The sequence below is a fragment of the Aedes aegypti genome, chromosome 3 (assembly GCF_002204515.2).
Source record: "Aedes aegypti strain LVP_AGWG chromosome 3, AaegL5.0 Primary Assembly, whole genome shotgun sequence".
NCBI lineage: Eukaryota > Metazoa > Arthropoda > Insecta > Diptera > Culicidae > Aedes > Aedes aegypti.
In genome coordinates this window covers 323,662,717-323,677,612 of record NC_035109.1, presented here as the reverse complement: position 1 = coordinate 323,677,612, position 14,896 = coordinate 323,662,717, and the positions used below count along the sequence as shown (strand labels likewise).

The window sequence follows — 14,896 nt, the reverse complement described above, 5'->3', positions numbered from 1 at the left end:
GCTTTATCGTATGTTCAGCAAAGTTGAAGATTTTGACGAGATGAATAAGTTTGCTGAAGACAGTTTTTGTGTAAGGCTATCAGATTTTGAGATAAAAAGTTTTGATTTTTTCGTCAAAAATTACACTTTAATCAAATCGTTATTACTTATAAACTCGTGATTGGAAAAATTATTCAAAAATAAATGTTAAAATTCAAGTCACATCTGATGTTCTGTAAAAGTTTCATTCGAATCGGTCCATAAATAACTGAGATCTAACTTACCAAAGTTGGTCATTTTGTATGGAAAATCGAAAAAGTTGCAAATGTTTTGTCCAATACTGTATGTAGATGTAGAAATTGCATTTTAGAGTTCGATAATTAATTACGTAAGAATTTAGGGGAGGGGAGAGCGGGGAGATTGGCCGGGTTTGAAAAAAATATTTCTTGCCATTTAGAAAAAATTGATGTTTCATACAAAACATCATACATGGAGGGGAGGCGAGGTTTCGAAAAATCACAAAAAAATGTTTTTTAATACACCCCATCGTTAGGCGCTACAATTTTACTTATTTCGGCAAAGTTGAAATGAAACATGAAGTGGGTGATGAGGTACAAAAGTAGCGTTACAGCATGCGTAATTAATTATCGAACTCTAAAATGCAATTACTACATCTACATACGACGACTAATTAGCTTCAATTGTAAAAACAATGCTTCAGTTTGACTGAACATTTATGAAATCCATTACACACATTATTACTCATTATTGGAAAATTACGTTATTTTTATGGAAAGTTTTACTTAAATATTGGAATTTTCTACAACATTTTCATGTATTGATTGTCATTTTGAATTGCTCAGTTAGGTTTGTTTATTGCAACTTTGCATTTACTGCTATTGCTATCTTTGATTTTTTGAATGGAAATTTTCTGATTTATTGTGGGCGAATTATTATCTATTTATTGCAAATTTTGGCTTTTTTTGTGGAAAATTTATAATTATTTATTGCTTTTTGTGAAGAAAATAGGGACATTTTGAGGTTTTTAAATGGAAAATTTGATATTTTTTAGTGACATTATTGTCGATTCTACTGCACTTTTGAATCTATTTATTGCTCAAAATTTTTTTATTTATGGAAAATTTTGTTTTTTCTATGCACTTCTTTATTTTTTTTATGGAAATTTTTAACTTTTCTGTTGATTTTACCCTTGTTTCTTTACTGACAAATTTTGCATTTTTTATAGAAATTTTATATTTTTTTATGGGACGTTAATATTTTAGCCATAATCTTCTAATTAACTATGGACGAGTCAAGAGTAACCCCACGGTAGGTTTTTACGTTGATAGTTTTCGATTGCTCTTTCTATTGCTTTTTACTTTATTTTCATATAGGTTAGCAGTCATTATTATTATTTTTTTTCAAAATTACTAATATGCGTCAATAACAATAATTCCTGATCATTTTACTATACATGACGACTACCTAATTATCATAATTTTCATCAATTTTATAGTTTCCCATATGGTGAACCAAAAACGTCAGCTCTGTACGACATATGAACGCATTATTGTCCCTTGTATTTACATGGAAAATCAGCAAACATGTGACTGACATGCATTAATGAGCAATATACATTTCAAAGCTCTATTCTTCTAGTTTATTTGGGTCGTCTTCTTAAAGTGATGGGGCCCAAAAGCGTTCCCACTGAGCTTGAGGTTTGTATGAAAAAACGGATTTAATTCACGCTGATATTCCATAGTTCCATAATCTGGACACAAGTAAGTGGTGTATAATTATCATTTTCACCTTAAAAATAAATTTACCTACACCACAAAATGATCCTACGGTTTAAAAAAAGTTATATTCTAGGGCAATTTAAAAACAGTTTGTCTGTAACGGAATTTTTTCGATACTGACAGGTGACATGCAGCTGCTGTAAATTAGTCCTAGTTGACCTAATCCCCCTTTTTTTTAAATCAATAGTATGGCATTAAAAGATCTTTAAACACATAAAATAATCATTGATCATGATTTACCCCAATTAATCTTGAGAGCGTCGTTCAAACACCACCTGCAGACCATCCTTGGCCTCGGTCAGGAATGTGTTTCTATTGTACTGCCACGGTTTGTTGTTCGGGGAGGTGCGAACACGGAACTGCTGAACCAGCTTCAGCAGAGCCACTTTGATCTGAATTTGGGCAAATCGCATTCCGAGGCACATTCGAGGTCCATCCCCGAAGGGATAGTATACCGGATCGGTACGTTTGGCTTTTTCCTCGGGGCTGAATCGCTCCGGGCGGAATTTCTCCGGTTCCGGGTAGTACTTGGGGTCCCTGAAAAAGAACGAAGACTATCAGTTTAAAATGTCTCGAACTTTGTATGGATGGAAGCTCACATGTGAACAGCTACAATGGGAATGAGCACCGTTGTTCCGGGCATGATCCACGTTCCGACTTCCTTGCCGTCCACCTTGTACTTGAGACAGTAGTTTTGGGTGCAAAGCTTCTGCAAACCGGCTGCAGGTGGTGTAATCCGTAGGCTTTCCTGTAGGACCCAGTCCAAGTATTCGATCTTCTGCACCAGATCAAAGGTGAGCGGGATGTCATTTTTTCCTAGCGTGTTCTGTATTTCTTGAAAGAGTTTTTCCTGGACATCTGGATTCTCTGCCAGCTGCAGTTATGAATAATGAATCAAAATTCGTTACAAAATTCGAATCAGATGAAACTTACATGAAGGATGGCAAATCCCATTGTGGTGCTGGAAGTTTCGAACCCTTCGGAGAAGAACGCTAAAGAATGGCCAGCAATCTGCTCTTCTGTGAGTTCAGCTGAAAGATTAAAAAAAGTGTTTGAATAAGTTATCATTACGTAAATTTCTTAACACAGTTTTCTGATGAGCACGAGCTTCATTGGAGCATAACTTCGTGTGCATTAATGCCCATTAAAGCATAACTGTCCCATATGAATTTTCAAGCCAACAGAACATGCTTCTCCGGTGAAACTAATTAGGTTGATACGTGCAACACTGTTCTTCGTTTTGGTAGCATTGATGGTCAGAACTTCAATGACCTGCTAACTTCCTTCCTCCATCTGACCTCATGAAGTTGATCTTCATCAGGTCATGGTGGAGGAAAATTGAGCGCAGATCAGCGTGAGCGTGCCTTTTCAGATGGAAACAGCGAGGATACTTCTGAACATCAATGCTATCAAAGCGAAGTACATGATCGCAGGTGGAGATAGAGGTAGGCCTAGTGGTGTTGTTGCTGAGCTAGCGTTTGATGGGGATGTGTTTGAAGAGCTTGTTGAAAAATTATTGAAGAGTTCAACTTACCAGACTTGGTCTTAAGCAACGATTGCAACTGGTCATCCCGTTCCGGTTGTTTAGTTTTTCGCTCTTGCAGCAAAGTCGACACCAGTTTACGCATCCATCGATCAACTTCCTTCGGTAGAAACCTACAGTGAATCATCAGATTATTTCACGTGCTCACGATTAAGCTTCCTATTTATAGCTATGACGAGCTTTCGTCCACCCACATACGATTTATTCGAATCGTTTGACCCTCTTTTTTGCGACTGATAAAATATATCTCATAAGAATATCGTTATCCGTTACCTCACCCGATGATAACGACGCATACACCTCGGTAGCAAAATAATCGCGTGAGAGTTCTCCCAGAAAATGACGTAACATTGAACACCCATTTCCCAGCAATACTCACGGAACCGGAATGAACCAGGTCACCGATGGAACAAACAGCATCAGCATGAACTTTATTCCGGCCAGTAACGTCGGCTGAAATATCTTCTTGCCCATCACGCGCCATTCGCTGTTGGGATTATTGAAACAATCTGCGTCCAAACTGAATGCACATCCGGCAACGTTTTGAGTCGTATAGGCCGCCGATATCTGCCGATGGGACACAGAAAACAAAAGAAAGCGAGTCAGTTTTCATATCAGCTGTGCGGTGATAAATTTGTCGTGTTATAGCAACGATCGCAACGCAAAGATAACAAGCCTTAGGGTGTTGCTTATATTTCACATGCAAAAAGAAACCTAGAAGTTTGAAATAAAAATATTGTAATTAAGAGATGGCAACTGATCTAGACCAGTTAATACAAGTTTAATTTTTATTTACTACTGTTAGCTTTGCCTTATACAAATAGTATTGTTCGTTTGGTTAAACAATTTTCAAAATATAATGTAGCCCACAGACGCTCAGACGGTTTGACCAACATTGACTCCGCCCTAAGTTAGTCAAATCGATTTATGTTGCTGCAACCGATTGACCGACTGTCAAAGTTCGTTGCAGCAACACTTTATTTTTTCGCATTTTTTGAATGATTTCGGCAAGTCTAGTGAGTATGAGATAGTTTTTTTTATTCTGTTGCTGTGGGGGGAATATATCTACAATTTTCTGGCATTAATCGTAGTGAGGAAGAACAGTAATTTCAAAATTTTAATACCGGAAGAAATATATATTGATGAGGAGTTCCAATTATAATTCGAACGAAGTGTTCCGACTACACTCCAAAATTAAGAGGGGTCTCTGTCGGAAATATTCTGAACAGTCATCGATAAGGAAATGGCTATGGTAATTTAAAAATTCTATACGGAATCTTTAGTGGTTTCCTCTAGTTATTCTACTTTGAAGTTTTTTTTAAGAAATTCATGAATTATACTAGGGATTCCACCAGAATTTTTTCCTGGAATTCTACCAGAAATTTCATCAATAATTCCTCTAGAAATTGATTCACAGATTCAAATAGAAATTCCTCCAGGAAAAACCCTTCAAACATATCTTCAGTTAGCATTCTTCTAGAGATTCCTTCAAAGGTTCTTCTACTAATTCCTTCAAAGATCAATCCAAAAATTTCTTCAAATGTTTTCTTCAGTAAGTTTTCTTAGCTTTCTCCAAGGCTGCATTCAAGAACTCCTCCAAAGATTGCTATGACAATTTCTTCAAAGATTCCTTCAGGAATTCCTCTAGAAGTTAGTTCCAAGGATTCATTCATGCATTATTCAGAAATTCTTCTCTGATTATATATCAGTGGAATCTCTCGAGGAATAATCTTTTGGAATTTTGCAGATGCATTCCTGATGAAATACCTAGAGTAGAGAAAGGAGAATTTCTAGTTCAATCCTTCGCGGAATTCCTGGTCGATTTTTTTGAGGAAATATTGGTGTTTTTTTTATTCTTGTGAACTTGCGGAACATTTTAGTTGATTCCCTGGAGGAATTTCTGGTAAGCCTCAAAAGCTATAAGAAGGTAAATTCTGGTAAAATCATTTAAGAATTTTCTGGTAGAATTTCTGGCGAAACTAGGGTAGATTTTTCTGTTAGAAATTCTAGCGAAAAACTGGTGATATTCACAGTGCTAACCCTAGAAGAACTCCTGGTAAAATCCTTGTTGGTTTTACTGATGGAAATCATGGAGAATTACCAGGGTGAATTCCAGATGCAATCCATTGAGGAACCTTTGGTGGAATCCTTGAAGAGAAATCCTTGGAGGATTTATGTGAGGGATTTTAAGTTGGAATAGTAAGAGGAAATCCTTGCGGAATTTTAGAAGGAATTCCTGGGGTGGAATAACTGAAGGAATTCTCAGAGGAATCCCTGAAGGATTTATTTTTTTTTTTGAATCCTAGGAGGAATATCTCATAGAGTCACTGGAGGATATAACTTCAGTGACCCTATGAAGAGTTCCTCCTAGGATTCCCTGGAGGAATATCTTAAAGAATTTCATAAAAAAAAAACCCTGGAAGAAAATTTTTGTAGAATCTCTTAATAAATTTCTGTTGGGGTGAATGAAATAATAATGAATAACCCTAGAGGAATTCCAGAAGAAATCTTTAGAAGAATTCTTGATTGAATCCCTGACAGAAATACTGATAGAACCCCAGAAGGTGCCCATGATGGAGTCCCAGGAGGATTTCATAATGAAATCTAAGAATTATTTCAAAAGGAATTCATGGAAGAACTTCTGATGGAATCCCTGCAAAAATTCTTATTGAAATCTATTAAAAGACTCTTAATGAAATCCTTATAAAAACATCTGATAGAATCTTTGGAAGAACTTCTGATCTTCTTCTTTCTGGCGTTACGTCCCAATTGGGACAAAGCCTGTTTCTCAGATTAGTGTTCTTATGAGCACTTCCACAGTTATTAACTGAGAGCTTTCTTTGCCGATTGACCATTTTTGCATGTGTATATCGTGTGGCAGGTACGAAGATACTCTATGCCCTGGGAATCGAAAAAAAATTCCTTTACGAAAAGATCCTCGACCAGCAGGATTCGAACCCACGACCCTCAGCATGGTCATGCTGAATAGCTGCGCGTTTACCGCTACGGCTATCTGGGCCCCAAGAACTTCTGATGTAATCCCTGGAATATCTGATGAAATCTCTAGAGAAACCCTGTAGGTATTCCAGGTAGAATCTCTGTAGGAACTCCCAATGGAATTCCTACAGGAACTTTTGATATTCTTGAAGTAACTACTGATGGAATCATTGAAGTAACTCTTAATAAAATCCCTAGAAGGACTCCTAATGGAATCCCTCGAGGATGAAATCCTAATACCATAGATGGAATTCCTGGGGAAATTCCTGATGGAAGTCTTGCAGAAATTCCTAAAGATATTATCAAAGGAATTCCTGATGAAATCACTGAAGGAATTCCTGATAAAATCCCTAGAGGAATACCTTTTGATATGCCTAGAAGCAATCCTGATAGAATTCCTCGAGGAACTTCTGATATAATCTCTGGAAGAACTCCTGATGGAATCTCTGAAAGAAGTCCAGGTGAATTTTCCCATAAGGAACTTTTGATGGAATACCTAAAGGAAATCCTGATGAAATCCTCAGAAGAACTCTTAGAATTATTCCTGATAGAATCCCTAGAGGAATCATTGGAACTCCTGATAAATTCATGAGGTACTCTTGATACAATCTCTTGATGGAATCCCCAGAAGGACACTGATGGAAGCTCTAAAAATGCTCCTGATAGAATTCCTATAGGAACTCCTGATGGAATCACTGAAGAAACTTCCAATGGAATCCCTCGATGAACTTCCGATGGAAACCATAAGGAAACTTCCTATGAAATCCTCAGAGAAACTACTATTGGAAACCTTGATGGAATTCCTGATGTTACCCTTCGTGAAACTCATGATTGAATCTATAGAAGTACTCCTGATGGAATTCTTGGTGGAGTCTCTGAAGAAACTCCTAGTGTAATCCTTACAATAACATTTTATGAAAACTCCCCTGATGGAATCGTTGAAAGAACTTTGAAAGGAATCCCATTTCCTGGATGAATTCCTTGTGAAATTCCTGATTGATTCCTTGTAGAAATTATTGGTACAATCCCTGAAGGAATTCCGTATTGAACTTTTAGTGAAATCACCGGTAGAACTGCTGGTGTATTTGCTAATGAAATAGGTAAAAGATTGTGGCTACTATCCATCAATCGGCTGTTCCGGCTTTACTTTACCTGAAAGAAGAAACACCTCCAAGAATTCCTCTAGAAACTCTTCTGCCAAATCCTCCAAGGATTCGTCTAAATATTGAACAGGGATTTTACAGGACACAAAAAAAATCATTAATAAAACCCCGTAAATATTCCTCCAATACTTTCTGCAGGGTTTTCGCTCGAAAATCCCCCTGTACTTACGCCAAAGATTCTTCCAGAAATTCCTTCTGGATTCCATCAAAAATTCCTCAAATCGTTTACTCAGAGATTCTTCAAGAAATTCTTTCACAGATTTTGCCAGAAATTTTTCTAGAAATTCATTTGAAAAATTCTTAAAGAAAGTTAATAGAAATTCGTCCAGGGACTCCTACATATTTTTTGTTTTTTTTTTTTATTCGCCCAAGACTTCTACCAAATTCCATCAACAATTCTTTGAAAATGGCTTGAGAAATTCTCCAGAGATTCATCAGGGATGTCTCAAAACGAATTGGAGAATTACAACAAAAATTCTTCAGATATTTCCCCAGGGATTCCTCCAGCAATTGCTTCGGGGAGTCAACCAGGAATTTCTACTGTAGTTTTTCATTGATTCTTTAAGAAACTCTTCAGGTTTTTCTCCAGTAGTTTTCCACAAATTCATCAAAGATCCCTCTTGAAATTTCACAGAGATTCCTTAAAAGATTCACCAGTGATTCCTAAAAATATTTTCCAGAGATATCCCCAGGAGTCTCTGCAAAAATTCCCCAGGGATTTCTTCAAGATTCTCCATATATCCTTTTAAGAATTCTCCAGATATTCTTTCAAGAATATCACAGGGAATCCTCGACAAGTTCTACAAAAATTCCTCCTGAAATTGTCCAGGAATTCTCCGACAATCCCTGCAGGAGCTGAAAAGAAATGCTTCGAAGATTCTTAAAGGAACATCCCAGATATTCTCTCAAGAATTCCCCAAGGATGTCTCCAAAAATTTCCCAGGGTTTTCTCCAAGAATAACCCCAGAAATTCGATCAGGAATTTAGCAAAAATTTCTCCAAGAACCCCCAGAAATTCCTTTATGCATTTACCAAGCATTATTCCAGGATTTCTCCAGATTCTCCTCTATAAACTCTTCAGCAATTCCTATAAGGATTCCTCCAAAAGTTCCCCAGGATTCTTCAGAGGCTCCTCAAAGAGTTTCACAGAGGTAGACCTCTGGGATTTCTCCGAATTTCCCCCAGAATTTCTTCCAGGATTCCTCTGGAAATTCCTCCAGGTATTTCTCCGGGATTCCGCCAGAAATTCCTCCGAGATTCCTCTAAGAATTTCTCCGGAAATACTCCAGGAATTCCCCCAAGATTATTCCAGGAATTCCAGAAATTTCTCTAGGATTCCGACAGGAATTTCTGTGAGATTCCAGGAAGAATCCTCCAGGATTCTTTCAGCAATTGCTCCCGGATTCTTCCAGGAATTCCTCTCGGATTCTTCAAGGAATTCTTCCGGGATTCCTCCAGGAATTCTTCCGGGGTTTTTCCAGGAAATTTGTTCGTAATTCCACCAGGATACTTTCAGGAATTCCTATGGGATTCCTCCAGGGATTTCTCCGGAATTCCTCCAGGAACTCCTCCGAGAATTCCTCCGTGACTTCTCCAGGAATTGTCCGGGATTCCTCCAAGAATTTCCCCGGGTTATCCTCAAGGAATTCTTGTGGGGTTCCTCCAGGAACTCCTCGAGGAATTTGGTCCGGAATTCCAGCAGGAACCCTTCGCGATATTTTCAGGATTTTTTCCGGACTCTTCCAGGAATTTCGCTGGAATTCTTCTATGCGTTCCTCCAGAATTCCTTCAGGATTTCTTCCGGGATTCCTCCAAGAATTTTGTTCATCATTCCACCAAGAATTACTCTCACAATCCTCCAGGATTCCTCCAGGAATTCCAGTTGGATGCCTCCAGGAATTACTCCGGGATTTGTGCGGGATTCCTCCAGAAATTCCTTCGAGATTCTTCAAGAAATTCCTACAAGATTTCTCCAGGAATCCCTCCGGGATTCCATCGGCAATTTTATCAGAGATTCCACAAATTTTGTCCGGGTCTCCTCCTCTAGGAATTTCCCCGGGATAATTCCTCCAGGAATTCTGCAGGGATTCCTCCACAAATTTTGTCCGGGTCTCCTCCTCTAGGAATTTCTCCGGGATAATTCCTCCAGGAATACTGCAGGGATTCCTCCAGGAATTCTGCAGGGATTCCTCCAGGAATTCTGCAGGGATTCCTCCAGGAATTCTGCAGGGATTCCTCCAGGAATTCTGCAGGGATTCCTCCAAAAATTTTGTTTTGTTGAAATTCTGCATAGATTCCTCCAAAAGTTTTGATTCCACCAAGAATAACTCCAGGATACTTCCAGGAATCCCGTAGGATTTCTCCAGGAATTTTGTCCGGAACTCCTCCAGGAATTCCTCCGTGATTCTTCCAGAAATTTCTCCGAGATACCTCCGAGCATTCCTCCATGAACTTTTTCGAGATTCCTCCGGAAATTCGTCCGGTATTACTCCAGGAAATCCAGTGGGATGCCTCCAGGAATTCCTCCTGGGTTTTTTGCGAAATTCCTCCAGAAATTCCTTCGAGATTCTCCCAGGAATTCCTCCGGGGTTCCTCCAGGAATTTTGACAAGGATTCCATCAGAAATTTTGTCCGGGACTCCTCCAGGAATTTTCCCTGGAAATTTCGTCCAGGAATTGCACAGAGATTTCTCCAATAATTCCACCAGGATTCCTCCATGAATTCAACTGGATTTTACTCAAGGAATTCCTCCGATTTCCTTCTAAAAAGTAGAAAAGTTTACGTAAAGATTTTTTCAGGAATACCTTAAGGAGTTGCTTAATAGATTTCATCAGGAACTTTTTAGCAATTTGTTCAGGAATTCTTCCAGGAATTTCACCAAAAATCGTGTTAGAACTTTGTCCGGGATACAACAAGAAAACCTTCAAGATTTTTTAGGAATACCTCCAGGAATTTCTCCAGGAATTCCTCAAAGAAATGATCCAGGAATATTTCCAGATAATCCTCCAGGTCTCTGACCAGGAATGCCTCCTGAAATACCTCCAGAAATTCCACCAAGAATTACCACCAGAAGTTCCTTTAGGGTTTTTCTCAAGAATTTCTTCTGGAATTTGTCTAAGAACTCCACTAGGAATATTCCCAGGAATTAATTTTAAATTAATCTCTGGAGGATTTCTCAATGGAATACATAGAGGAAATCCTTCAAATCATTGAAGAAATCCACTTGATATTCCCGAAGTAATTTCTGAAAAGTTCTTAGCTCGAATTCCTGTTTGCGTCCCTGTATCAAATATTGGAAAAATCTCTGGAGGGATCACTGGAAAAAAAATGGATAAACTCAACAAATATTCGTATAAAATTCCCTGGAAAAATTCTAGTGGCATTTCCTGAAGAAATCTTTCAAAAAATTCCTGGTGCATTCCTGGAGAAAAATTCTGATGGATTCTTGAAGAATGTCTTGTATAGTCCTTGATAGAGCCACTAGAGAAATTCATGGTAGGAGGGATCATTTGTGGAATCTCTAAAGGAATTCCAGGCGAAATCTCTGGATAATTTCTGGATATAATCCTGTAAGAATTAGTGGATTTTAAGAAGGCATCTCAGCGAACTATTTGTGATAGAATCTCTGGAGGAATTATATAGAGGTATATGTGAATATATTCCTTAAGTATTTTTTGACAGATTTGTCGGAACAATAACTTGATGAACTTCTGCAAGAATTAGCGAAAGAAATGCTGAAATTGCCTTGGAGAAATAAGTAGAGGAATCATTAGGTTTTGTTTTGTAGAATCTCGAAAGGAAGCCTGGTGGATATTTTTTCTTAGCAAATCACTGGAGAAACTTATGGAGGAATCCTCATAGGATTTTTTCAGAGAGATTACTTGAGGAATATCGTCAGAAATTTCCGGAGATGTTCTTAGAGCAATTCTTAACGGAAACATATCTTTAGGATTTTTCAAGTATTAACTGCGGAAATTCTTGGAGGAATTCATGAAGGAAACATTAAAAGATTTTTCGAAGAAGTACCTTGACATATTTATGGAGGAATCTCTGAAAATATTTCTAAGGTAATCACTTGTAAAGTTTCTAGAGAAATATCTGAGAGAATCTCTTGACAAATTCTTGGTAGAATCTATTAAACATTTCTTGGAGGTATGCGTGGAGTAATTTCTGAACCAATTCTTAGGTTCATCCCTCGAGAAATCTGTTGGGATATTGCTAGATGGAAATCTTGGAGGAATCCTTGTTTTAATGTTTGCAAAAAGGCCTGGACAAATACCTGAGGGATATTCTGCTTAAAACCCTGGAGCAATTTCTTGAGGAATACCTGTAAGTATTTGTGGAATTTTTGAAGGCATCTCTGCAAACAATTTGTGATGGATTCTCTGGAGGAATTGTTAGAGGTATAAGTGAATAAATTTCTGATTGGGAGATTACTTGATAAATATCTTCAAGAATTTCTGAAGAAATCCTTAGAGAAGTTCTCTACGGGAAAATATCTTTAAGATTTTTTAAAGTATTTACTGGAGAAAATCTTGGTGATATTCTTGAAGGAAACATGAGAAAATGTTTCGAAGAAGGAAGAATTCTTTGTGAAAACTTTGGATAAAGTTCTAAAGGACTTCCTGAAGAAATTCTCGTAACAATCTCTGGAGATATTCTCGAAGGAAATCTTGGAACAAGAAGAACTGAATCTGAAGAAACTTCTTAGGGAACATTTTGGGTTATTCTTTAGAGGGATTTCTTTAGGAATCCATACAAAAAACAGTGAACGGAATCCTGTAATATTTCTATAAAAAAATATTGAAGAAATGGCTAGGGGCCCAGAAAAAATTGAAATTGTAGAAATGGCTGGCAGAGTTCCTGAAGAGATCTTTGAAGAAATTCCTGGAGGGATTCCTGTAAATATCCCTTGAAGAATGTAAGTATTAATCACTGGACTAGTTCATGGAGCAATCTTTGTACGAATATCTAGAGCAAACCTCTAGAGGAATGCCTGGTGAAATTTCTGTTGAAACACCTGGACAAACCCTTGGAAAAAACCCTGTCCTGGGAAATACCTGGTGAAATCCCTTGGAGAAGTTTATTGCGAAGAATTTCTGGAGTTATCTTTGAAGAAACTTCTAGATGATGGTATAATTTGAGAAGAAATTCTTGGAAATAAAATCCCAGAAAGTTTCCTGAAAGAATACCTTGAGGAATTTACGTAAGAATATCTGAAGAAATTCTTGTAGGAATCCATGTATTAATTCTAAAAGAAAGTCTTGAAAGAAGCCCTTAAGGAGTTTCTGAACACTTTTGGATGGATTTCTGAAAGAATGAGTGCAAAAAATACAAATTTCTAGAGGTATCTTTGAAGGAATGTCTGGAATAATTCTTGAAAAAAATCTCTTGTGGAATGCCTGGATGAATTCCTAAAACTATCCCTGGAGGAATTTTTGGAGTAATTCTTTGAAGAGATTTCCGGAAGAATCTGTGAATAAATTTCTGGAGGAATCGTTTGTGAAATACACCATACTTGACAAGATTATTCAATACATTAAGACTAGTTTGTCAGATGGATTATTTTAAACACAAATACAAATACATGAGAACAGGGGACGGACCTGGTGTACCTAGTGGTTAGAACACACGCCTCTCACGCCGAGGAACTGGGATCGAATCCCATCCCCGAGATAGTCACTAAAATTTTCAGTGACGACTTCCTTCGGAAGGGAAGTAAAGCCGTTGGTCCCGAGATGAACTAGCCCAGGGCTAAAAATCTCGTTAATAAAGATAGAAAAAAAATATAATGTTGATGTAACGAACTTTGACAGTTAGTCAAGCGGTTACACCAACATAAATCGGTTTTCCTAACTTGGGGGCAGAGTCAATGTCTGTCAGTCTGACCGTGTGTGGGCTGCAATAGGGACTAAGGAAGGGTTTATTCTGCATTTTTGTGTCGCGGTGAAAATATATTGGTAGAACATTAAAAAATACGTTGACAATCCATAATTCCGAACTATTCAAAATTTATTTTAAGTAAATGCGGAAAACAAAAGGTATGAGAATATTGAATACTGAAGACTGGAATAAGTGTTTATGCAACCACTCGTAGTGACGAACTATTCATTCAAACGTTGCCGCGATGGAAATGTGTAGAAGCATAAGCATGAAACGAGCTCAATATTTGGTAATCCTTCCTCGACTGAACCCGAATACCTTTTCGCACTCGCACAACGCGATCCGGACGCTATTGATCTTGATTCCGTCGCTCAGCCCACCGGAGCATGCTACAGAATAAAAATACTATACAATAGTCTATATGGTTTATTCACACTGTTTGAAATATTTTCAAAAGCATGTATATAAATTTGGAATCAGTTGAGTATTTATGAGGTTATGGTCGAATTTGGTCGAATGGTTTATTTTTTTCGTTAAATAGTGCTAAACTAGTGAAAAATTACTTCCATCTAACACTAGTTGTAGTTTTGGGCAAGTTTGAAGTTTCACAAACTTTTCAAAAACTCAATTTGTTTGAAAAATAAAAGTTATGTTAATTGTCATTTTTTAAATCTCAAAATTTAATATATAAGTTGCTGTAGCGCTGTCCAATTCTTATTATTTTCGGCTGAAACTTTAAAATTTATAAGAGCACACGAACTTTTGGTTTCTAGAACTTTCGAAAAAAATATGCCGCACCCTAATAACTCTCCATGGATGCAACTCACCGATTTGGCTTCCACCTCGCGACCGCACTGACGTCCGACAAAGTTCACGAATTGGCTGCTGATTTCGTCCATGATTGGAAACAGCTGCTTCATCTTGCTCCCGGTGAAGATCGGAGTCAACAGCTGCCGGGACTTTTTCCACCGCTCACCGGACACCATAAATGGGTTGTGGGCCAACAGTGGGTCCAGTTTTTCGTCAAAAGCAAAATCATTGGCCGAGAAGCACGCTTGATCCCGCACCAGGACGTTCTTGATCATCTCCGGGTCTCGAATCATCACCGAGGGTTTAAAAATCTTGTAAAACCCAATGAAGGGCGCATTGGGAAATTTGCTGCGCGAAAAAAAATCTTTGAGCGATTTTCTGTACCACCAAATTCAACGTTACACAACATACTTGTACCAGCCATCGATCATTTCGGCAAAATGCTGCCTCAGGAAGATGTTCGACGCGATGTTGCCGAAGATCAGCGAAGGTTTCGGCCCGGGGACATTGCAGCGTTCCCAGTGTCTGAAGTGGTACTTGATTAGCTCACGCACCAGCAGTCCAGCTACAATTACCAAGAAGAACGCCACCGGATTTTTATACAGCAATCCGATGAGGAAAACGGTGGTTAGTATCATTTTGTGTTCAGCACTGGCACTGGCACTGCGTAAGGTTCGATTAGGACGGTGGCTTGAAACAAACTGATTATTGGATGCACGAAT

General features: G+C 38.1%; 1 protein-coding gene across 1 annotated transcript; it reads right to left on the bottom strand.

Annotated features, from left to right (window-relative positions):
- Positions 1-1,328: 1,328 nt before the first annotated feature.
- LOC5565806 (probable cytochrome P450 6g2) lies at positions 1,329-14,896 on the bottom strand. Its single transcript, XM_001650110.3, has 7 exons — positions 14,586-14,896; positions 14,192-14,522; positions 3,701-3,888; positions 3,313-3,434; positions 2,712-2,809; positions 2,378-2,652; positions 1,329-2,315 (listed from the first exon to the last, which is right to left on the bottom strand). Exons 1-7 carry the CDS (start codon positions 14,810-14,812, stop codon positions 2,024-2,026), a joined length of 1,533 nt encoding a protein of 510 aa, XP_001650160.2. The 5' UTR covers positions 14,813-14,896; the 3' UTR covers positions 1,329-2,023.

What these genes read in the sequence shown, in the direction of transcription:
- LOC5565806 (XM_001650110.3), bottom strand. Translation starts at nt 14,812, where the DNA reads ATGATACTAACCACCGTTTTCCTCATCGGATTGCTGTATAAAAATCCG. An exon ending in GTTGCTTAAGACCAAGTCTG is followed by an intron (nt 2,810 to 3,312) that starts GTAAGTTGAACT and finishes TTAATCTTTCAG; the next exon opens with CTGAACTCACAGAAGAGCAG. An exon ending in TGGGATTTGCCATCCTTCAT is followed by an intron (nt 2,653 to 2,711) that starts GTAAGTTTCATC and finishes TCATAACTGCAG; the next exon opens with CTGGCAGAGAATCCAGATGT.